The following is a 24774-nucleotide window of genomic DNA, read 5'->3' as shown; positions in this document are numbered from 1 at the left end:
GACATATCTGTATTGTTTTTTGATAGAATATTCATTTATGAAAACATTTAACACACAAAAGCGTTGTTGTCCATAGCACTTCGCTGGAAGTAAGAAGCTAATTTATCTGAGTAGCATTACAGCCAGTCGGTGCACACATCTCCGTCACGTCTGCTGCTTCTGCACAGAAATCACTGCGCGTTTAACCCGCACACGAAGCCCACATTTCCGACAGCGGTCGCGAACAGTGAAGTATCGTTGCACTTCCTATGGCCATATTTGGGTGCGCATCGGCGGCGCGTGAGCTCAGGAAAGCATTTCGGGGGACTAAAATGAGCTTTTGTCCGTCGTTTATCACAGGGAGAAAAAACACCTAAACGCTGTTGTCGCAGAAGTTGACCGCGCCACGGTTGCGGGAGAAGACGGCGTCCAGCTGCGGGAGGCAGAGCGTTGATTCACAGCAACTCTGACACACGCAGCGGAGGGGGAAAAAAAACCTTGACACTCGAAAACTGAGGAGATACAGGTAGGCTAGGGTGAGCTGCGACGCGCATCTGTTGCCGCAAAGGTCCTTCTAGAATAAGAAAGAAAGAAAAGTATCTTCACGTGCGGAGTCGGACTCGCGTTGGTTAGCGGCTCGTTAATTGGCACCTGTTGATCTCAATTAGTTGGAAATGATGAGAACTAGCCGTTTTGACGTATACAAAGTTCTGTAAATACCCTGGATGTGTGTATGATTGACAGATGATGATGATGACAGACGCGGTCCGCGCTTTATTTACGTGATGCTGTGAAACCCGGTCAGCAGCGGAAGTTGTCTGTGATCGTCTGTTGAGTGAAACCAGACAAGACGGCGTTGTCTTTATTGTGACTTGCTGTGTTAGAGTGTTTGTGTACGAGCCCCCCCAGGTGTCCGTCTGCACATTCCTCAGGCTAGAAACGCCCCACGTCCACCAACACGCGCACACACGCACGCACAAAAGCATGAAGTTGGTGCTGTAGACGTGTGATGTGCCTCAGCAGATGCACAGTTTGAAGCCTTTTCTAGACTTTCCAGACAGGAAGTGCTGTGTTGTGCTCCACGGGTCCACACACTCGTCAGCGTTGGACCACACCGCCTTTAGGTGGTTGCTGATGCGATTTAGGTCCTTTGGAAGCTGACACATAGAGCGTGCTGAGCAGCATACTGTGTGTAAATCAATGCTGTGAGCTTTTCACACACACATAGACACACACACACACACACACACACGCTGCAACACACACTCATCGACAACCAGAATGAGCCTTTCGCCCGGCGTTCGCAGCAGCAATTTCAGCTGGCAATTCACCTGCGCTTTTAATTCCGACGCCGCGGATTAAAAGGGCAATTAAAAGGATCACTCGTTCCCTGAATGAAGGCGACAGTCTAACAGGAAAGAAGCCCCGTCTGGCACGAACGCCACACAAGCCTAAATGTGAGTGTCTTAATTCTGCTCAAACCGTGCTCGCCTCTTTTATGCACAGTTTAAAGCGTTCACGCAGGTCATGCCTCCACTCTACACTAACAATAAAGAGTCTGTTAGTCATTAATTAATTGTGTCAGTATTAAACAATACATCGGTGGCCATTACTCATAAGTCTGTGTATAAAAAAAAGCTGCTGCTTCACTGTTTTCTTCATTCAAGGAGGCACCATGAATTAATGACAGTTGTATGACTCCACAGCGGCAATTGTGTTGCATTGCTGCTTTTCTTTGCGTCAACTACGGAGGTGGCATCGTGGACAAAGACCGTATTATACGGAGTGCAATGAGCAAGAACCGGTGCCATTGTTCAGGTCGCACGTTCCGTGCGTCACTGCCCGGGCCGCGGCGCCGACACCCTTCACAAAAGCCTCCCGTCACCAATCCCCGGGATCTTCTGCCGTAATCGATCGCGGCGTCAAAGCGCGTCTCGTGAGCCCCGACAGCACACACTCCTGGAGCTTTTAGGATGAGGGTCCCGGACACGCTGTTTGTTATTGCTGGATTATGGTTCATGCTCTGCATGGACGACGGCGACGTCCGAGTCCCCGCGTTCCTTCCACCAGGAGGCTTGTTAATGATTTGACACAGAACTGTCCCTGAGGGCCAGTCACATAACAACATTGATGGCCAATAATGAGGCTCTTGATTGAGACTTAAAGGTTATGACAGTCGTACTTTGTAAGCCGCACTACAGACTAATTCACGTACTGATATGTTTGGATATGTATTCCCTCAGGCTCGTCTGATTAAATCAAGTACACGGAGGTCAGAAATGTGCAGGTCCTGTTTTATTGAACTACATAAACCGTCGATGTCAAGATGAGCGTAGAAGCCTGATGTTACGCTTTTATTTTGAAGACTCGACAAGTGTGCAGCAAATCAAGTGCACGGTCCTAATTACACCGGTTTTAAGACAAAGACGCGTGCCCGTCTTTCTTCCTCCACTGTTTGAAACACTCCGGAGGGTGAAGCACTCGCGCTCCAACGCACACTTTGGAGCAGTGCTCGACAACAAGACTAATGACTTAGAAAGGAGCGTTACCGAGAGCCGCACGAAGGCAGGCTCTCTGCAAGCGGCTGTTTCAAGCCGCTAATGACTGACCTGCACCTGGACGCACTTGTCTCATGGACCCGTGTCACGGTTCCTGGAAATGTCTGTTCAAATAGTGCTCTTCATGTTCTGCTGCTTTAACACATTGGACCTTATAACGCATTATATCATTTATATCATCGAGGGTCTTTCTTTTTTTCCCCCAGTCTTTGTCGAATTCCATTTACCTGTATTTACCAGCTCCTTTTCCTCTGCCGTTACCATAGAGACACTCCATCCCTATCAGCCAGGCGCCTTTGGCTGCCGGGCTCATTGGCTCTCGCAGGAGAGAGACACTGGTGAGCAAGTGTTTCCCTGGCACGACTTCGGCACCAATGTAGTGAGAAAGGCATTTACTTGGCTCAGACAGGGTTTCCTTGGCAGCCGGCAGCCTGCTGACAGCGGCACGTCGACCCGCTTTGTCACTATAGGCCGACGGCTGAGAGATGTGAAATCCAATTGGGAGAGATCCACTCCTGTAATTGAAACGGGTTCACCTGGGAGACGGATGCTCGGTGGTACCCGCGGGCTGCCACCAGCCTCCATGTCGTGGATCTGCCGTGATGGCCAAGCGCGGCGTTCCCGCGTGCGCCGCCGGAGGTCAGAGGAGGCGTTTCCTTTTTAGCGCCGCGAGCTAGCGCGCCTCGGGCGTTTCAGCCGCTTGCTCCTGTAAAGATGTCATGTGGAGAGTGTTACGCCGTTACACAGACGTCAGCCAGTGGAGGTGCATCCTCCGACGATCACTAAGTGTAGGCAAATCAGATTATCTACAACACGTATCCTCTTGGCTGGAGCGCATCCAAGCTGTCGGCGAACAGGAGGCAGGAAAGACCCTCAACAGGTCGCCAGTCTATCAAAGAGCGACGACAAGACAGATGATCACTCACCATCACACAAACGCTACGTTTAAGGTCAAACAGCTCCAATGAATTCCACTCAGAATCTATACATGCATCAAGAGTTTGAGCGAGTTAGTAAGTTGCCGCCACTAAACTGTGTCTATGAGCTCATTCGTCTTTTTCACTCATTTTCTAGGTCTGACTTTAGCTGCAGTTGCAAAAGTTGACATTTAAAACGAACTATTAAAAAAACGCTAACGCTTGTGTAGACGGATGAGGCCCAGTTACTGTCTGTTTCAGCCACTTCATGAAAGGCATGAGCTGAAAGAGTCGAACTCTAGCGTTTATCGACAGAATGCATAGTGTGTTTTTGAGCATTTTACTTGCAGCGTTCATAAATCTTTAACTTTGGGCAGAGACGTACTCCGCTGGTAGAGGAGAAGAACTGTCGCACACATCGGTTGAGGTGTTTTTCATTTGTGTGCCGTGGATGAATATAAGCGTTACAGCTCAGCCATCCATCATGGATGCGTATGTGACACAGTTCCAGGGCATCTGCAATGAGGACTGACAGCGGAAGGCATCGCCAACTCTGACATCCAATCACTCTCAAAGCAGCCCGTGTTCTAGCAGTGATATTCAAATCTGCCACACAAGAAAGCTCCCCGTACGAGCCCTCGGTACCCACAATGCAATGTGGCGGCACATTATTTTAAACGGCAGGATGTTATCTGTCATTGTGGGAGATAAAGGGAATCGCTGTGAGGTAGAAACAGGAGATTCCAACAAACCCTCACTCTGAGTATATGAGAGAGAAAGTACCCACACTAGTGTATTACAGTAAAGTGTGTAACCGGCTCAGATACTTGGATGAACAGCGTACAGTGATGAACAGAGTTTGAGCAAAAGCGAGAGCTAGAACAGCGTCGTCCAGGAAAGTGGAGGAAATAAAGAATATCTGAATTGCTCGTAAACGCGCTAGAGTAACGATCACCCTCAACAAGCGCACGGATCTGATTGTTCATCAACAACAGCAAAGACGGCGTTGTTTAATGGTCGAAAAGTCTTTTCATGGCTTCTTTTTCATCGGCCGTCGATAGCTGAAAGGAGCGTATGACTGTCTGAATTCGTCTGTCCATCAATCAAAGCCTGTCAACTTTAGCCCCTTAGGTGGAGCCAGTTTCTATAAGACTAGATGGGCTATGACTCTTATGAAATAAGAGTCTTGGCAGATGTATTATCACGGTATTGGGAGTCTATCGCTATTGATAGACCCGGCAATTATCTTTGTTCTCGTGAGGTGGAAAGGGAAATGAAGCTTCCCCTGCTCAGTGAAAAGTCCTGCTTCCACCAGTGTTGTGAAGTGTGATGGTAATGTGGCAGCTAATAAACGCATTCTGCTCCCGTGAGGGTTCAGTGACCGACTTCAATATTGAACCGCAGGTATTTATAGACGCTCAAGTTTCTGTCGAGATTAGAAGGATTATCTCCCAATAAAGGCTTCGTGCTGCAGATGTAGTTCAGCGGCTGACGTTTGATTGCAAAGGACAGGAAAGTGGACAATAGGCCTTAAAAAGATAGAAGTATAAACTAATGTAATAGAGACATTGCTTCTACACATTCTTCGGCTTTAGCCTTTTTTACAACCGTTTGTTTGTTTTTCAGATTCTGCTTTTGTGGTGAAGGGAAACACTGGCTGTGCTCCATATTGTTACGAGGCCCCTATAATTCAGTTAGACACCATGACGCCGAAATGAGAGTGACTTTACGACGAGTGGCTCCGAGTCGCTCTCAGCGAATTGCTTAGCAACACCGTGCCAATCGCTCCGAGGTTGCCAGATCAGCTCGTTTCCCCTGAATCCAGGTTCCACGGATGTGGCAACCACGGCGTCCCTTTCTATGCTCGATTTTATCTTTTGCTATTAAATAAGTTAGTAATTTATTCAGTCACTGCTAATGTTAAAACTGCTTGACTCGAGAGGAGTCGTTTGATTTTATCCTCATGATTCCACCATATAGGCATTGACAACTGCATCAGCTCCTAAACAAAACAACAACTTCCTTCAGCCCCGTGGCGTTCACACAGACGCAGCCCGCTGCCATGGCAACCATATTGGCAATTATACCAGGAGGCGTAATCAATTAGAAGCACGGCCTCTACCTTTTAACGAACCGGCGCTAGCTGCAGAACGCGACTCCAGCAGCAGTAAATGATAATCAGGTGCTTCTTTGACTCGCGCGTGCCTTCGCGCTTTGACTCGTCTGCTCGTGCCTCGGGGCACGTCAAACCCCGGGCGTTTCCGAGGAGCTGCTCAGCTCCTGGCGTCTCCGAGTTTTAATCTACCTGCTAGAAACGGTGCAGTGAAAGACATAAACGCACAACAACACAGTCTTCTGTTACTGCACAATACAACAATATTACAATAACAAGGCCACAATGCACTTTCCTTTTGACTATGTTGACCTTCATCATATGTAATAGTCATGTTTGCGTGCTTCAGGTCTGTGATGTTTCTAAACATTGCTCGTGTTTTTCATTGTAGTGATCCAACGGTTTTGTCACATCGCTGCATCTCTTCTCCCCCGCGGGTCGATTTGCATATTGTGGATTTGAAGCGTGTGGCCCCAATATAAAGGCCGGCCGGCGGATCTGAGACGCCGAGGTGGAAGAGGAATTGCACGTCCTGCGCTATTAGTCAGACTCTGACAGAAATAGAACGCACCTTCTTCTGAGGAAGTCTGCAATTATGTTAAGAGACTGACGGGGTGATTATGCGGCTAATTACACCCGGAGAATTTCCCCGGACCCTGTATTTCTCTGTATCGCCACAAACAAACAGTCGCCGGGTATAAATATGACATTACGCGTGCTCGGACCCGCTCGGACCCCCGTGATGGGCGGCGTCTAACGTTTGCTTTCCCCCCCCTCCCGACAGTGCGACACCATGACGACGCTGCTGGACCTGAAGAGCAGCGTGCTGAGGCAGGTGCAGAGGAGCCAGTCGCTGAGGAGCCGGCGGGAGCCGCCGCCCACCGCCGGCAGCCCCCTCACCCACTGCCCCGAGCCCCTGCCCCGCAGGTGAGTCAGCAGCGGGAGAACTTTTGGGGAACTTTTAGCACACTGATGCACAGGGGGATCACAAACGCAGCTCTGTGGCCGGTTTACGGCACTCAGTTGTGAATTATGCAGCCAGGTACTTCTGTCTAGTTCTAAAAACATGTGTTACCGGCAACAGAATATCAAAAAGGACACAGTAAATCAACAGTATAGGGCACCTTTGGCTTTTCTAGTTCATCAATAGAACCATTTACTCAAAATTAATAGACGTGCGGTCCATACATACAGTAAATGACATATTTTGCTTTAATTAAAAGATCCTAATAAAAAAATAAACACCCTTTGATGTCCAAATGTTGTGTTCAGTGTCCAGATGTTTTTTTAAATGTGTAAGATTGTACTGTATGACTTGTACATGTATTTTGTTTGTATGTAAGCTCTATGTACTGTTTGTCTTATTATTTGTTTCATCGTGCTCTCTCATTATTTAGTAGTTCTACTGTTTAATCCTTTTCTTCTACTGTTGTGTAATGTCTTACCATTGGCTTGATGGCACTGTTTTCTTCAGGACATGAGCGAATAAACACTACGTTGGTGGAGCTTCCGCCTCGGCCTTGATCACGTCTGTCTGTCTTTTATTCTAATTTTTATTTCCTGTCAACGCTGTGTGTGTCGTCCTGGCTCACCTTCCCCTCGTCAATAAATAAAGATGCACAGGTAAAATCAGTTCTTGTTTTTGATGCTTCATTTGAAGCCAAAAGTAATAGTATATACCTGAGGTTTCTATGGCAACCTAAACACTGGCTGCTGTCCTAATGTGAAGGTATACCTGTAATGACGACCATGTCTATTTATAACATGGAAGATAATCACAGATGCTGTTAATGATCCATTTAAATGACTAATTTTAGCAAATTATTCATGAGCCCCTCGCGTTTACTGCCTTAATCCGGAGACAGTGTTTTATTGATGCACCATGTTGAATCATTTAAAATGTGTTTGGGTAGAGGCGTCATTAAAGAGTGATTTGAACAGCCAGTATCTCACCTTCTCCCTCATTTCCTACGCCGGCGCCCTGGTGTTGCAGCTTTCCCGCCGAGCCTCATCATTAGTGGCCGGCTGTTGATCTTTGTTATCCATCCTGGCTGCCGCTGACCCGCACGCGCTCGCGCTCTAATTGAGAATTTGCAAATGAGGCCGGGTAGACTCGGGCCGCTCCATCCGCAGTCGTTGACCCAAGTGGTCCAGTCGGCTGTCAGCGCTGGAAAGTGGGACGTTGAAGGTGAACTTTTTAATTCCGTTGAGCAAACGATGTTTTTACCTCTGTTTGAGCAGCTTGTTAAATCCATGGAAATGCACGAGGGCCTGTCATGAAAACCAATACACATTTATATTTTGGCTCCTTGTAATTTACATATTTTGCTGCTCACTTCCAAACCTTCAGTAACTGATATTTCACACTTGACTTCACTATGTTTCACTGATTTTAATCACAACCTTGCTGCAGTGTCATTAATCAATTTGACTCCTCAGTTTTACTGTCTCTTATTTCATAACTAATGTAGAATAAACCATTTTAACCCAATATAGTGAACATGTGGTTGCAGTCAATAATGATAATACATACTATAGATTTACATTTATATTTCTCTTCAATGTTTGAGCTGTAATCCTGTTTTTACTCTGCATTTTCAACTGTTTATTAACAAACATATTTAACAAATCTTTTGTGTTACTATTGAGCTTTCATCAACTGTAAATATAAAAGAAGGATCGCTGAGGGAGTGTTCAAGCACAGCACCGGTGTTTCTAGGACTGTCTGAACTCAAACGTCTGTTCCTTCATAGCACAAAACAGCTGATGTAAAAAGTTAATTCCTGCTTTAGATGGAATTAAATTAAATGGTGTTCCCTCAAGATTCATTAGTAATTTTTCCAGTTTCCTTGCTCATATCAGACGGTCTTTCTCAGCAGATGCCTGGTTCCAGGGTTCAGACATTCACACGTCTCCACATCTGTGGTCAACACACACTATGCCTCCTTTAAAATAGGTCAAATCCCCAGTGGGTCATTGAGCCACACACTGAGGCAGCACAAGCTGTCAGACTCACCTGTAACATTGGAAAACACCCAGGAGGAAATCATTTCCCACCGGGTTCTGCTCATGGTTGTAACTGGGGGGCTGCGGTTTCTTCCAAACGCAGAGACTGTCGTCAAATCTCTGCGCTGACGCTTCTCGCCTGGAGTGTTCTTCTAGCGCTTAATCAGCTGCGTAATTAGAGGGGAAACAAACAGGCCTTTGTGTCACATTGAGAGGGGGATTCTTGTCTTGGAGATCCTTGGTTATGATAGAAGTCGCAGGCTGATATTACGCGCGACAACCGTGATGAATTTCTAAAATCTTTTTTTTTTTTTGCATTTGAATGCATACAGATGTCACTTGTCTTCCACGCCGCAGACAACGGTGACGCCTGCAGCATTAATTACGACGTATGCGCCGCCGTATTATGCTGCGGCTTGGCGCGAGGGCTCGCCGTCACCTTCGCACTCCCAATTAGTCACGTTCAAACACTTGCGCTCTCGCGCAGGAGAAGTTCAGCGCGTTCGTGTTCCTGTTTGTGTTTTCCTGCCGGTTTACTCTCCACACAGGAAAACATAATTGAAGCGTTTGAATGAATTCTGAAAATAAATTAGAATAAAATGACAGTAGAAAAAAAAGACCTGTTTCCTAGCAACGTCATATTAGTTTGTTATTCCGGTGGCGTGTGTGTGTGTGTGTGTGTGTGTGTGTGTGTGTGTGTAGGGAGGCAAAGGTTGAAAGATATCAGCGTCTTTTTTTAGATGTATCAAATCAGAATGGATTTGCATCACTTGAGCTTCATTTCTGCTCCTAAACAAAGCTTGAAACAAAAGATCCCAGACGGCCCGAACAAATCCTCAAGCTGTTTGACTGACAGAAGACGGGACAGATTTCCGGGTACCGAAATACCCTCAGAGGACTGGAGACGGATGTGGAGAGAATTGAGTGTCTCATAACACGCGCGTTACAATCAAACGGGGCTTATTTGTACCGCGCGCAAATGGAAACTGCAGGCTCCAAAAAACAAAGCTCCTTTTGAGGCTTTGTTTGCGGAGTCATTCACAGTTTGGAGACTCGGTTTGTGGTTCTGAGGTTGGCAAACACTCGCTGAATGATTCCCGATTAGAATATCAACTAATGTTTTTTTATGATGTTTTTATATGTTCTGGTGGAGCCCGGCTATGTTGCTAAACACCAAACAGTTGTCGATGAGTTGATGAAAAAATAATAATTAACTACTTCGATTATGGGGTTTTCATATTTCATTATGTGTAATATTACATATTTTATGCTCCTTTGAGATGTAAATGACTGAAGATATAACTGCACTGACTCATGTCGGCTTTGACTCCTGCTCCACATAACGCAAACGCAGTGTGGTGCGTTATGTTTACTAGAGTTTTCCTCGTTTTAAGTGAATTTACAGCGTGCAGCACATTCCCACCTCTAACAGCCGTGGGATCCTGACCGACCCCCTCGGCTTGGCTGCCATTAGTCTTTATCAATACCTCAGGGGTTTGCTACCGTGGTGAGAGTCAGTGGGTGCTGGGATGGGCTGCCACGCGCCCGCTGCGAGGCGATGACGCCGGTGGGGGGGCTCGACGGAGCCTCTGTGGACGGCCGTGCTGTATAATGTGACGGGGAAGGCTGAGAGATGGGAAAGTAGACAGGCGCTGGGAGTGTGGGGATGGTGGGACTGACGGCATGACTAACCCCGATGGTTGTGCGTCAGATCAGCTGCCTGACCCGCTGAAATTCATACAGGCCTGGAAGAAGATGATGCCCAGTGAAGTGTGTGTGTGTGTGTGTGTGTGTGTGTGTGTGTGTGTGTGTGTGTGTGTGTGTGTGTGTGTGTGTGTGTGTGTGTGTGTGTGTGTTGGGGGGGGGGGCATATCCCTCCCTAAATATGCCTGCGTCACCATGACAACTGGGGCCGACGGGAGTCCGGGGATTCACTCACACACCTGGAGGAACCGAAAACACCATTTGCATTTTGCGCACCGCGCTGCTCATCGTCGTGGATTAACGCGGGGTTCACGCAGAGTGCAGACGCGTTCGATCGCTGAGGGGCTTTGGTCCAGACCGTCCTTCTTTTTAAAGTGCGCGAGACAAGACCGGGTCTGACGGAGCCCGGTGGTTCAACATGAAAAGAGAGTGGATTGTGTTTATTGACGGGCGCTTCTCTGAAGTGCGCGCGCACGGGATGCGGTGCCGCCGCGTCCCGCGGTGCGTTGTTTAATACGCGTCTACAAATCACTTGCGCTGACGTAACTGTTTACAACGCACCACGGCACTTTTAGTGGTAAAACAACATATTTGCCAGTGTCTCATCGCTGTCTTTAGAGGTGAACTGTCGCTCTGCTCCCTCTCCTTGGCAGGGTTTCTGAGGAGAGCGCCGAGTTCTTTGAGCGCACGAGCGCCATCCTTCAGAAACAGGAGAACATGCTGCGGGCGGCCCAAGCCGAGGTAAAAACCCAAGCCGACTTCCACCTCTCCATCTGTCGCACGCTTCCAACTCAATGTGCGTCGCGAGCGGCCCTCGCTGTCATGCAGCCCCCGCCGTAGGCCGCGTGACGCCCGCGTGACAGAAGGGCCGGGGTCGCGCGGGGCGCTCCGAGGACGGGAGGCTCAGCTGTGACAAGCTGCTTTCAGTGGCTGCGATCGCCTCCTTCTGCTGCCAGCGCTAACGACGCAGTGATGCTCTATCAACATCTCCAGCGAGAACGAGTTGGCTCATCGTTCCCATTCGCTGTGCGTCAGCAGAGTGGGGAAAAAATCAGGCTGCAGATGCACTATGTGCTGTAATATGTAGACGCCGTGATTATTCTGTGACAATAATGTGTTTTTAATTGTGATCAGTGAATCCACTCACAGCGAACGTGAATTCCAGTATTAGTTCGACCCGCATAGCTTCAAGTAGAAAGAAATTCCAACAGTGCGCCTTCAATAATCCGTCTCTCCAGCTCTTATTCAGTCAGAAAGAGCGCTTGTGTTTCCTTCCTTCCCTCTCACAGTGTCAAAGAGGGGCCTGCACAGTACCACCGCCCCAAGAGCATGTGGACCAGTCCTTTATCCCCGACAGAATCAGCAGGACGGAGGTGCGTCACTCGGCTTTTGGCTTTTTAAAATTGCGCTTCAACAGGGAGTCAGTTCTGAAAGTCACAATAAGAACGCAGCGGTGTTTTTCTCCTTCATCCCGTTTTTTTTTTTTTTTTTTTCTTGGTCTTCTTTTATTTTCTTCTCCCATTTCACGTGCAGCCAAGCACAACGCGGAAAAAGTCAAAAGAACATGAGCTTTTATTTTTGGAGGGTTTGTTATTGAGCCGAGTGTGTTTTCATGTAGCTGGACCTGCTTTATGAGGAGGCTGTGTACACGGTGGTCAACAGGGTCGGAGTGCCTCCGCCGGAGCATGTGAAAAGTGATGAAGAGCTATTTGCTTATCTAATCAAGGTATGGGTCTGTCTGTCTGTCTGTCTGTCTGTCTGTCTGTCTGGTACAGACAGTGTTATTTCGTGTGAGCAGCCATTGGAATCCCATGCTACTGATGCTCACCTGTCATAATGCACATCTGGAGATGATGTCCGCAGGGCTGTTGCTTTCGTCATGTCCTGTTCTCAGTTCGTGTTTCTGCCCCTAAGGTGTTTGACATGGGCGAGGAAGAACATGACATCATCCTCCAGAAGGTTCAGGAAGCCAAGGTGGGACACGTCCTTCCACGTCTGCAGCAAATCCTCAGACATCACAGAACATGACTGGCAGCGCCACCAAACCCAGCTGCAGTGAACCTGATCACGCCGAGCGTTTGTACAGTGCTGTAGCAATGAGCGGAGAGCACGGCCTGCTGAGCTACAGCCTTAATGCACCGATGCCCTTGGAGAATTTTAGATATTACCCACCTAAAAGCCACATTTTGTATGATTCGGTGTGTGGGAGACCATCAGAAAATATTTTTTTCCATTTAAATTACCTCCTATCTCCGCCATCCGCTGGCAAAGCCCAGATGTCTCCTACCTGGTGGCCGTGATGCAGGCTCATCCACGTATTAAACGCGCGGCCTTGATCTCCCGCGTTCACGCCGTCTGACTGTTTAAATCCTCCTCTTCGCAGCGAGCCAGCTTTTCTCTGAGAGTCTCCGTCATGAAAGCCAAGAACCTGATGGCCAAGGATGCGAACGGTGAGATGTTCCTGACAGAAAGCCGCTCGGCTCCGCGAGATCCGCTCCCCGGCGTCAAAGCGCTCGCTCGATAAACGGTCAAGTGATTCTCCTCCGCGCACGACGTTGTATAGTTGTCAATGCTTGACGGCAATAAAGGCTTTCAAGATGAGCGAGACCTGCCGGTGTTTGTCCAGCAGGAATGATAGTGTGGTGTTATTGATGCGTGTTAAACATATCTAAAGGAAAAAAAGAGTCATTTTGCAGCATAATTTACTTAGTCTCTATTTACACCGTGTATTTGATTGGATATGGAGTGAATAGATTCTTTCTTTAATCTCTCTAAGGATGAACACTGCTGCAATAAGACCTAATATTTGTGAAATTAGGACTGACTTTGCATTGACTGGTGTCTGGTTAAAGCTTCCATCGTCATTCTATTCTCTGTGTGACGCCCCTCGGCCGCCAGGGTACAGCGACCCCTACTGCATGCTGGGAATCCTGCTGGGCCAGAGCCCGCGGGAGGCCGAGGAGAAGAAGGAGCGCAAGTTCAGCTTCAGGAAGCGCCGGGAGAAGCTGGAGAAGCGGTCCAGCACCAAGGAGGTGCTGCCCGCCCGCTGCATCCAGGTGACCGAGGTCAAGCCGGAGACGCTGAACCCGGTGTGGAACGAGCACTTCCTGTTGTGAGTAGAGCCGCGTACAGCAGCGCGCGACCACCACCACCCCCCGTGGAGCGGCGGAATTCAATTTGCCTCTCCTGTTTCATTCACAGCGAAATCGACGACGTCCAGAACGACCTCCTGCATCTCGACATATGGTGAGATTATTCCTCCAGCGTCAGAGAAGAAGGCGCCTCATTTCCCATTTAAATAAGCGCTGTGTACGGTGCGTGACCTCAGACAGAAATCGTATCTTGAGTGGGGTGAAAAGCTGAATAGTTCGTCCTTCAGAGGAGAGATGAAGGTGGCTTTTGACCTCACGTCTCGGCTCTGAACCGGCCCCATTGTGCACCCGCACTCCTCGATTGCATTTATTTTATTATAAGATAATGGGACGCGTTCTCAAAGGAAATGAGGGACCGTTATAGCCACCGATTTGTTCTTTTCTTCAGGGATCACGACGATGACGTGTCCGTCGCCGAGGCCTGCAAAAAGCTGAACGAAGTCAGCGGGCTCCGTGGAATGGGCAGGTAGAGCACACAGGAAGTGATGTGGAAGCTTAGATACATGGAGGATGACACATAGACCTGCATTAAAGCTGATTGACGCTGAGCGTGGCTTCAGTCTGGGATCGACGCTTGTCTCCGTCAGGTATTTTAAGCAGATCGCGAAGTCGGTGCGCGCCAACGGATCGGCCTCGTCGGGCTCCGAGGAGAACGCCGACGACTTCCTCGGGTGCATCAACATCCCGCTAAACGTAAGAACGCGGGGGGCGCGTCTGGTGCCGCAGAGCGGCGACGCGAGCGCTACATTCATCCGGCCGCTCTTCTTCTTCCAGGAGATCCCAGTTGTCGGCCACGACACCTGGTTCAAGCTGGAGCCTCGCTCGAGCGCCTCTAAAGTTCAGGGAGAATGTCACCTGATAATGAAGGTCTTCACCAGCCAGGTACAATAATATAATACAACTACTACTGGTGTGTGGAGCATGAGGAACACAACCTCCCTGTCTTGTGTTTACCTTTAGAGAGACACGACTTTGTCCAGGAAGGACTCAAACGTCTCCATTCATAAAAAACTGCTGAGTCAGATTGTGGAGTATGAGCACGCTCACGTCAAGGTACGTTTGATGTAGATTATTGATAGAAAGAAAGAACGGATTCCTTTGTTTATCAGACGCTTGTGTCCAGCGGCCCGAGCGAAAGGTTCTTAGTTGATTAAATCGCCTCCTCGTCATAGCTCCTCCCGCCTTGTTGCTGCTTCCTCGGCGCCCGGGGTTCCGCCGGAAGGCTTTTAAAATGATTAGACCTCGTTTTAACTGCGGGGAAATGAATTCTGTGGCTTTGTGAGAATTGGATTTGGAAGATGAAGCAAATTGCGGGTCGTCAGCTCAGCCCGAGCGGCACCGTGGACCGGGGCCGTGCGCAGATACTTTTAAGGGCAGTTACAGAATATCCAAATAGTACATAGAACTCAATTCATTTTCTGTAATAATCACAAAAAATATAACACAAATTATGTTGATATTGGGGAAGTGTATGGGGGAGTGAACCTCAGCCCATCGGTTATATATATCCTGCTCTGGCTGATCCCTCACTCCCTCTCGCCCTCTGCCTCATATTAAATACACAGCATCTGTTAGGCCTCCACAGCCTCTGATGGAGGAGGCTAATTCATGGAATTACTCCTCTCATATTCTGCTTCCGCAAACTGAGACGATTGCGATTCCCCTCCAATGATTCCAGAGGGAGCCTTACAACTGGAACGGGCAGGTGTGCCCCGCGGCGTGGACCGTGCTGACCCACCACGCTGTGCAGACGGACCTCTCGCCCCTGCAACAGGCCATTATGTGAGCATTAGCGCGAGGGAAGGGAATTGATCAGCCCAACGTCTGCGCGTCTGATAAAAGCCGCCTGTTTTGTTTGCACCCGCAGCCGCTGGCAGTGCTACAGCAGCCACCACCGGGCCCAGAGGGTGTGCTACTCCCTGCTGCTGCGCCTCCTGAGGACCATCGATGCCGAGTGGGACCCCCCTGCTGTGAGGGGCGACCTGGTAGGTGCTCCGCCACCAAACAAAGCAACGCGTCCATCATCTGGAAGCACCTCATTAGCTCAGCTCCTCGCTGACTCCCGTGGAGGTGTTTGGGTGCCGCCGATGTCTCCGTGCAGCCCGTGTGCTTGATAACCGAGGGCCCTTCCTGTGTCCAGGAGAGGCAGCTGTCAGACAGCTTCAGGCTCTACACGGAGCACTGCCTGAGCCTGATGAAGAACATGCGGCAGGTCTTCCCGTGCACCAGCGCCGCGGCCATCACGCGCTACGAGCTCATGCTGAGGTAAAACGACGGCGCCGTTCGACAACGAATCAAGACACAAAAGCAACATCTATTATAAACCGACCAATAAACCGCCAACAACATTATTGTTCTTATAATATGGTCATACTGATTAATTAATTATTTCAACAAGACAGGAGGAAAAGTGAACCTCTATTAGATGATGGGACATTAAGAGGTAATTGTTCAGAGCCTTCTCTGGATCAGTAGAGTTGATTTAATGAGGAGAAAGAAATGATCATCATCTGGTCTTACTGTAGCTCCCACTGACCCTCGAACACAGGAAGGAGGTGAGGGAGGCTGCTTCATTTACTGTATGCGCCAGCGGGTAGAATCAGCTAATTATTGAAGTTCAGTCCTGGCTGCTGTGTTCCACTAATTTGGAGACAGAAACACCGTTTTTGAGAAGCCGCCCCCACAAGGGACTCAGCTCAACCCAGCGATCAGCCAGCGCCTCATGGGAGATGAGTTCCACGCTGCACCTCTCACGTCACGCACACAGAGAGTGACTCGACTCACAGTCGCACACCCCTTAAGCAATAATACAGAATCACGCAGGCAATTAAAGTGGGAAGGGTTCGTTGGGGTAGTGAGAGAAAACATCTTAGTGAGAACCTGCATTTACTTGATCCTGAAAGCAATTTTGCTTTGTAACCGGCTCTTTTGTGTGTGTGTGTGTGTGTGTGTGTGTGTGTGTGTGTGTGTGTGTGTGTGTGTGTGTGTGTGTGTGTGTGTGTGTGTGTGTGTGCGCGCCCCAGGGGGGTCGGCTACATGCAAAACATGCGGGCATTTAAGACAGTGTGTCCTCTTCGAAATGAACTGCATTTGGACATCACTACAGCTGTCAAGGTAACAATGAATAGAATAAAAACAAACTCTAAGAGGGGGTTCTCCAGTTTCCAGTATTGTGAAGTAAACACTGCACGCCACAGGACACCTTCAATTAGCCGTTTTATTCTACTCAATTCGTGTGATTATTTCCACAGAAAGGAACGGCGGAGTGGTACGAGAGCCTCATAGCGAGATATAAACCAGAGGAGGGGGTAAATTTGTCATATAAAAATAAAAATCACTGCATCTCTGGTGCAAAACTGACCCAGTCACTGGTCGTGTGTTGTCCAGACGCTGGAGGAGCAGCTGAAGAAGCTGGTGGTGGTGGTCGACGCCGTGTGTGCGGACGTGCAGCGCGGCCAGAACATCTACAACAAACTCTTCTACAGGTAAACGGAGCCGGAACAACCGCCCCGCCGTCGGACGCCATTTTTAACCCCTGCTTGTCCCCACAGCGCTGTGAAAGTGGACTTCTTCAGCATCGCGTACAGGCAGCTGGAGAAGCAGGTGTGTCGCTGAACGGGACGTGGCAAAAAAGACCAGGTGGACTTGAACTGTAAATTTCAACTCGCGTCGTGAATCTTCCGTCCGTCAGGTCGCTGACGACGTGAACGTGGCGATGGAGCGCGTGTGCGGTACCCTGGAGCAGGAGAGCTCCAGGCTGACGCAGACGATGGGGGAGACCATCTTTGAGCTCTTCGTGTCCCTGAAAATCCTCAAAAGCTTCCGAGAGTTCCTGCCCCTCAAGTCGGTGTTTGAAAAAAATAGGGCAAGAAACAAAATAAAAACGATTCAACCTCGTGTTCAGATTTGAATAGTGTGAACGGGACCTGTCCTTCTCCAACAGGGACGCGAAGATGCTGGCCTTGACCGTCTATCACAACTGGTTCAAGTCCTCCATCCACAAGTGGCTGCAGATCATTCACGACAGATCCTGCGACCGGATCCGAAAAGCGGTGGACACGGACAAAGTGAGGAGCTTTTTCAATTAGCGTCTAATTATATTACATTCATAATATATAAATGCATTTGCTGAATGATATAAAAACATGCAATCGGTTCGAATCGATCGAATGCTGTAATGTGTAAAATGTGTTTATCGCTTATTTATTATTATAATTAGGACTTATTAACTTTTATTACAAGTAATTAGACTGTTTGTAAATGCTTTATAAACTGCGTTAAATGTATTATTGCATGTTTAAATCATTCCGCTGTAACGTGTCCTCTACATCATCATTTATATCCTTTATATAATCGATGCTAGAACTCAGTAGAACTTGTTTGCAGCTGGAGCCGGTGCAGCAGGCCAAACACAGCTCGTCCGCCGTGGAGGTGACGGCGTGCTTCGGCCAGGTCCGAGAAATCTGGACCCAGCTGGCCTGGCCGGACTCGGCCGGCGCCTTCATCTTCATCACGCGCCTGACGGACGTGAGTGTCACGCGCCCGCGCGCTGCTCACCCGGCAGACTGACAGCGGGGGGTCTTTTTTTTACCGGATGCTGTTGCCGCTTGGATCAAACCAACAGCTGTTTTATTTATTCATTATTTTATTATTTTTTTTCCCCTTCGCAGAATTTCTGCAGCGAGGCCGTGTGGTACTCGGAGATGATCACGCACAAGATCGAGCGGAGCCAGCTGGGCCGAGACCACAGGAGCTTCACGGTGCAGGTACCGCGGCCACACGCGCTGCAGGTCGGAGGCTACGCGCTGACACCTCCCGGTCCTCGAACGCATCATTCACACCCCATCCGTCCACTCCTCTGTAGCCCTGCTTCTCTTCCTTCTTTGTGTTTACCCCCCCCCCCCCCCCCCCCCCCCCCCACTAGCTCTGCGTAGCCCTGAACAACACGGACCACGTCCGCGTCTCCCTCGGCCGCCTGCCGCGCGACCTGGACTGGCCGGCGGTGGAGCGGGCCATGGAGGAGTCGTGCGGCGCCGAGGGCAAGGAGCAGGTGTACAAGGCCCTCAACGGGCAGCTGTTCAACATGGACCTGGACCTGCAGAGGGAGGCCAAGCGGCTCATCGCGCTGCTCACCGACAAGGTGAGCGTCCGCCGCCGCGACCGCGCCGCCGCCGGCCTCCGTTCGCCGCCACTTGTGTGACAGGTTCTTTCCACGCAGATGCTGCCTGAGCTGCGCAGGTACATCCAGCACATCAGCCTGTCTCCAGACTCCATCAACAATGATGACGTAAGGCCCGGTCGTCTCACGCCTCTTAAGCCATTACATTGTTTGCAATGTGAAGTCAATGCTGTGACGTTCTTCCAGGCTGTGTCCCCTCTCATGAAGTACCTGAAGGACACCATGGTCCTCATCACCGATAACCTGGTGAAGGAGAACTTCTCTAGGTAAATACTTTCATCAGCATCCATGTGTAGTCCTTTTGTTTCTCCTTCTGAGAGGCTGTTTCCATTTAATAGTAGCAGGTGAAAAGTGTGGCAGCTCCACAATTAGGAGTCCGCGTTATGAGCGCCAGCGCTGCAACAGTAATTATACCCCTCAGAGTTTTTAGTATTTAACAAGTTGCAATTATTTTCCTCTTTATCTGTGAGAACACGCGGAGCTGCGTGGAGGTGCAGGGGTGTAATTGGAGGAGGCAGGTAAACAACGTGTGGGTGTTTTGGTTGTAGGGTTCTCCAGAGCATGTGGGAGCTGCTGCTGCGAATGATCCTGGACGCAGTCAGAGAAAACAGAGGCGTTCCGGTGGAGTTTTACAACCGCTTCCAGTACACGGTGGAGGTCAGTGAAGCGCAGGTTCGGCCGCGGGCGACGCCAGACGTGCGCCTGGAGAGACGCGAGTCATCTCTGCAGAGATTATCATCACCGCTATCAGCCCGGCCCTTTGATTAGCGCCGCATGCTGGCTGCCATGCAGTCATTAGCATACATCAGTTATTTATGAAGTCACCGTGCCAAAGTGACTTCCTCGTGAATGACAATGCGGGAGCTGCTGCGCAGTTGCCAGTTTAAGCGTCTGGCAGCTTTGCGTGGGAACAAATTCTGTCTTTGCCCGGTTTGTGGTTCATTTCTTTTTACTTTCAGACCCTGCTGCAGTTCTTTCACGCGAAGGGAGAGGGCCTCTCCCTGGAGGACATGAAGAGCGGCGACTACAAGGTGAGGCTACCTGAGGACCCCCCCCCCCCCCCCCCCCCCACGCCTCTCCCACCCCCCGTTAGCCTCTGGCCTCTCTCACCGCTCCCGCTCTCACACAGGTCCTGGACGAGGAGCTCCGGCTGAACAAATGCTCCTCGTTCGAGCTGATCGAACAGTACTATCTGGAGAAGATTTCCCACCAGGTGCATTTCGAAGCCAAACAGGACGGAGAAATATGGATGCGGGTTCACTGTGGTCCGATCATCACGCTGTGATTGTGTCGTTCGCCCTGCAGAAAACGCTCAAACACACGCGCTACGGTCGGGTCAGTGTGAAGTGCTACTACGACGCTCCCGAGCAGAGGCTGACGGTGGAGATCCTTCACGCCGCCGACATCATCGCGCTGGATGCAAACGGTAAACGCACTCACTGTCTAGAGGCTGCGGTGGCGGCGCCGAGCTCTGAGCCGGGTCTCGTCTGTGATCAGGCCTGAGCGACCCCTTCGTCATCGTGGAGCTCTGTCCTCACCACCTGTTCCCCACGGCCAAGAGCCAGCGCACGCAGGTGAAGCTCAAGACGCTGCACCCGGTCTTCGACGAGCTCTTCTACTTGTGAGTGTCGCTCCCCGCCGCCGCCGCCGCCGCCGCCTCCGCCTCCTTCCACGATCGGCCGCATGCCGCTCTGATTTGCTCGGCTCCTCCTTCTCCCAGCCACGTTAGCCCTGAGCAGTACCGGCACAGGTTCGCCTGCCTGACCTTCACTGTGATGGACTACGACTGGCTCTCCACCAACGACTTTGCCGGCGAAGCCGTGGCGCCGCTCAGCGACTTCTGCTGGCCCGGCAGGCCCAACGCCTCCGCCGCCGGCAAGAGCGTCCAGCCGGCCATCCTGCACCTGTCGCGCAGTAAGCCGAGCGGTACGTGACCCCACCCCCCCTCCGTTTCCCTGCGACGTGAGGGCAATGGCGGCTGTTTGAGGGGGAAGAAAGCAGAGGACTGTGTTTCCAATTACATCCCCAATACGCTCTCACTACCGCTCTCATCTGTTCCCTCTCCCCCGCAGAGAAGCCAATCATGAGGATGCTGGACGCTCGCACTGGAGACAGAGAGGCTCAGGAGTTTGTCCGCAGGCTGAAGGAGATTGAAAAGTCAATGGAGGAGGAGTGAAAGCTGTCGGCGCCGGCTGTGTTGGTGTTTTCTGCTTTTGTACTGGTACGATGTTTACAATATTTGAATCTTTTTTTTTTTCCTTAACATTATTGTTTGTTCAGTGATCAAACCAAAATGAAAAGAGGAAAAAAAAGGAGGCGGAACAGCGGAGCCCATCCCTGTTTGCTAACTGGGACCTGAACATCCCATCACTGTGCAACTTTACGCCGTCTCAGTTAAACTCTATTTTAGAAATGAATGGATAGTTGATCCTAAATGTCACTAGTCTATATTTTTTGTAATGAGTAACGTTCTCTTTGTTGTATGATCTTTGATATGATAGATTTCAGAACTATTTTGTGGAAGTAGCTTACATATCCAATAGTATTGAGTCAGTCTAATCTATACCTCAGATATGATCATTGGTCGCAGGGGATTTTGAAAGGCATTGAGATTTTAGACATTCCTCACAGACATCGTGGAGGTGGAAGTGCTTAAAATGCCAACGCGTGAACTTACGCTGATATTTCGGAATCCTGCAGTCACATAGCAACAAACAGGCAGGAATAAAAGCGCGAGGGTTCGTGGTGACGACCAAGCACGTGAACCTTTAGCTTTGGGTAGCTGCACTTTCCGAGGCTGGGTGTTTTAAGGCCGGTCAGACAGATCCGCAGCGGGGAGGCCCCCGGGGCCCACGCCGCGGTCCGGGTTCACTGGACTTTTCAGTGCGGCCGCTCTAAATGTCGAGGGGTCACCGAAGGCGCGGCGGATCCCTCTCTGTTCGCTGCAGCTCGGGTCGACGTGTGGTCAAACCTGAACACGCTGGGAAATCAGTCGGTTTCATCTATGTTAAACTCCCATTAAAGCAGCTGTGATGGTGTTTTGTTTTTTTTCAGCGGATTGTAGCTTACGCGTACAGTAAGTACCCGTGTAATCGTATAACTGTAGCTGAATAGGGTTTAATTTTTGTTTCATTTCTTCTACATGACAAAGGGATTTATGAATAGAATCGACAAACTCCCTTTTGTTCTTGTCTCACTGGAGCTAAGAGGACTGCTGATAGCGGTGAGTCATCTATATTTTAACGGTTATGGGGATATACCAGGAGACCATAATGCCTCATAATTGAAAGGGAGAAAATACAATCCTGACATCCTCAGACACGCAGTATGTGGCACAGTGGGCGACCGTCTGTCCAGATGGTGGAGGTATAAAAGCGCGTAGAGAAAACCCGCTAATTGCGACTAATGAGCTTGCATGGTTTTCAAAGTTTGTGAAAACAGCCTTCGAACACAGCGAGGCTTTGTAATTCCAGCGTTAAAGCATCTCTCTCCCGAATTTGAGATGGTGTCTCGGTATGAAGCCCAGTCTTCTGGGTTAGGAAAGAAAGGGAGAGACTAATGAACCTGTGCGCTAGCATAATTATACACTTAGGGGACAAAGCTGGGTCTGTCTGACTGCAGTATTCACTGATAATAACTCAACACCAGCTCTCGCCCATTCTCTAAAGCTCTTTGTCTGGGATCGAAACATTTGTGGGAAAAATGTGAAATGGTATCAAACCACACTCTGGGAACCTAGAATTGTAATGCAATGTTACCATTAGCAGATAGATACAAATTGTAGAACTAGATTTTACTCAAAAACTACAGTATTATGGATATTAGAGAGATGTTGTAGCAAATCTCTATTTTCTAAAGTGAGAATAAAAGGCAACTCTTAAACACAATGTCGAGGACTCGGAAGCTGAAAAGCAAAACAATGGAGGCACAGAAATTACTGAAAAGTCTATAATGTGTGTCCATTAATTAACTCTGAGTGAGTTCATTGTAGGATTTTCCTAAACCGTCTCTGTGGAGAGCTATCGACCTCGTCATATGCACATCATCACGTTTACACATTTACAGTATTATGCTTTTATTGTGAAAACTGGTTTGTTGACCACCCAGCTGTTAAATCAGATGGGTGCGATATATTTGCTGGTGAGTAAAATAAATGTGCAAAGAAATACACGGTTGGGGGGGTTGGAAGTTCATGGATGTAACAAATGCAAAAATGACATTTTACTCTGAAAAGACATATAGTGAGAGATAACTGATTAACACTGTAGCACGTACTAAGAACTTAGCACCAAAACCTTCGCACCGACAGCGTTTTGATAGTGATGTACCTTTACAGTAGCTGCTTGTGTAGTGCTTTGTCGTTACCTTGTGAAGTTGTTAAGGATGAAGTACGCAAAAAAAAAAACAAAAAAAAACACGTGGATGCCTGGAGGCCGCGCCGCGTTGCAGGGATCCTTCAGGCGTTCGAGGAGCCCGCGTCACGGGACCGTTCAGTCCGTTCAGTCCATCTGCACAGCACCTGCTTGTAAGTTTGGGTTTGATGTCGTGGACCGGACTCGTATGTTAGCACCGCTACTGAGAGGTCCCTGTTTCATTTTGTTGTGATGAATGAAGACAGAAGGGGTGGGATCTGAGCGGTAAAGGGAGAAACTGACCACACGCCCGGTGAAGAAACGTCGCACAAGTGCTCACATTTAGTGCAGTTTTAGCCAGAATCAAGAATATTGATTCATAATAAATTACAACCATCTGCAAAGTTAATTATTAAGGTTCCATTCAAGATTTGTCATTACAGATTTGATCCTTGTTATGGATTATGACTTATTATAAACTGGCCTGTGTGACTAAGCTTCCCAGCAGCTCTTAGCTTTACATTGTAATGTGCAATGTGCAGTATCTACGTATACTGAATTCACCAAGAAGAATCAGATCCTTTAATGCTTCAGCGACTTCTAAGGGCTGTGTTCAGTTTCATTGTTAGCGACTTGAATGTCAGTGCTGCCATGGACTCGTTTTATTTGAGGTACTAATCGAGTGTTTTGTTCGTCGTCGGCCATTCCAAAGTAAAATGAAAACGCCCGTGAACGTATCTTCAGGCAAAACGTCTTCAGTTTGTTATTGTGAATGTGAATTATTTGTCCTTGAATTGTAAATGCCTGTGTTGCTGTTTGTTGGATTATACCTTTGGGAGATATCTATGACCTTGAATTAAAATTGCATTTACATTTGAAGTTGGTGATTTATTGCCCAAATGAGCACAGCCGGGTTTGAAGTAGCGTGGATGAAGAGGGGGAACGACTCCTGCACCTGTTGTTTGGACTGAGCCGCATGAAGAAATGCCACCGGCTGCCTGACATCTCCTCCACCGTGTCATCATCCGTCCAATCAATGTCCGATGAGCCTCCGCTTCTTGACCTTTAATGTGTGAGCCTCCCCTCCGCCGCAGCCACCTGGAGATCAAACCCGGCCTGTAATGCCACAGTAACCCTGGAGAACAGCCGCACATGGGGGAGGGGGTGTTCATCACGTCCAGTGCGATCAAAGAGCCGGAGGAGAGACGGCGGCTGCTTGATGAGAAGTACCGTGCAATCGTCACACTGTGGCCGGTCGATACGCGTTAAAATTAGAAAGGCATTGAACCGCGGTGGGTTCAGGTGCGAGGAGGGACCTCGACGAACGCGCCCTGGAGTCACACGCTGCGTTCACTGGCGCGTCCGACGGCTCGGCGCTTTCGTGCGTCTGTGCAGCTGCAGCCTCGTGAGGCTCAGTGACTCCCGCTGGCTCCTCTGAGAGGCGACGCCGTTAGTTAAACTTGCTTTTTTCCCACTAGATGTCCTCGTAATATTACAAATCCTCACTCGAGCCTGTCTCATGTTCCGAGTCATTGCCACGTCATAGTGCAGCGTATCGAGACCTGTAACTTTGGATTGGAGCTGGTGAATACCTCCCACTTAGAAGAAGCTATAATTCATAATGTGACGGTGAGACTCTACAGCTTCAGAGGGTATTTGTTGAGTTTGGACCAGCAGGGGCGAGAGGTGGGATCCGTCAGCGGGCGTTGATGCTCAGGGAGCCTGACAGCGCTGCTGCTGCCTTTGCTGCCTGTGGCAGGTACGTTTAACAGCGCTCTGATCCCACCGGGTCTTATCTTCCGTCCAACAAGCCT

The 24774-nt window shown here is 49.3% G+C and overlaps 1 protein-coding gene across 3 annotated transcripts; it reads left to right on the top strand.

The window, feature by feature from the left end:
* The first annotated feature begins 252 nt into the window (after positions 1-252).
* baiap3 (BAI1 associated protein 3) lies at positions 253-23839 on the top strand. Of its 3 annotated transcripts, XM_029159043.2 has the most exons (35): positions 253-505; positions 5959-6181; positions 6352-6494; positions 10931-11018; positions 11567-11650; positions 11896-12003; positions 12192-12251; positions 12661-12727; positions 13176-13389; positions 13479-13523; positions 13818-13895; positions 14017-14122; positions 14204-14311; positions 14390-14482; positions 15108-15211; positions 15297-15414; positions 15570-15694; positions 16453-16543; positions 16681-16737; positions 16817-16914; positions 16981-17032; positions 17121-17272; positions 17373-17496; positions 17816-17956; positions 18100-18195; positions 18354-18569; positions 18648-18716; positions 18795-18874; positions 19157-19265; positions 19568-19639; positions 19738-19821; positions 19914-20034; positions 20106-20229; positions 20329-20534; positions 20681-23839. In XM_029159043.2, the coding sequence occupies exons 3-35, from the start codon at positions 6361-6363 to the stop codon at positions 20782-20784; spliced, it is 3528 nt and encodes a 1175-aa protein (XP_029014876.1). In that variant the 5' UTR covers positions 253-505; positions 5959-6181; positions 6352-6360; the 3' UTR covers positions 20785-23839. The 3 variants fall into 3 exon arrangements, with proteins under 3 accessions (XP_029014876.1, XP_029014875.1, XP_029014879.1); XM_029159042.2 differs by lacking the exon at positions 5959-6181; XM_029159046.3 differs by lacking the exons at positions 253-505; positions 5959-6181; positions 6352-6494 and adding an exon at positions 9269-9449.
* The last annotated feature ends 935 nt before the right edge of the window (positions 23840-24774 follow it).

Source organism: Betta splendens, chromosome 8 (genome assembly GCF_900634795.4).
Source record: "Betta splendens chromosome 8, fBetSpl5.4, whole genome shotgun sequence".
NCBI classification, from domain to species: Eukaryota; Metazoa; Chordata; class Actinopteri; order Anabantiformes; family Osphronemidae; genus Betta; species Betta splendens.
The sequence above is the reverse complement of the archived record's forward strand: the minus strand, read 5'-3'. Positions and strand labels throughout refer to the sequence as shown.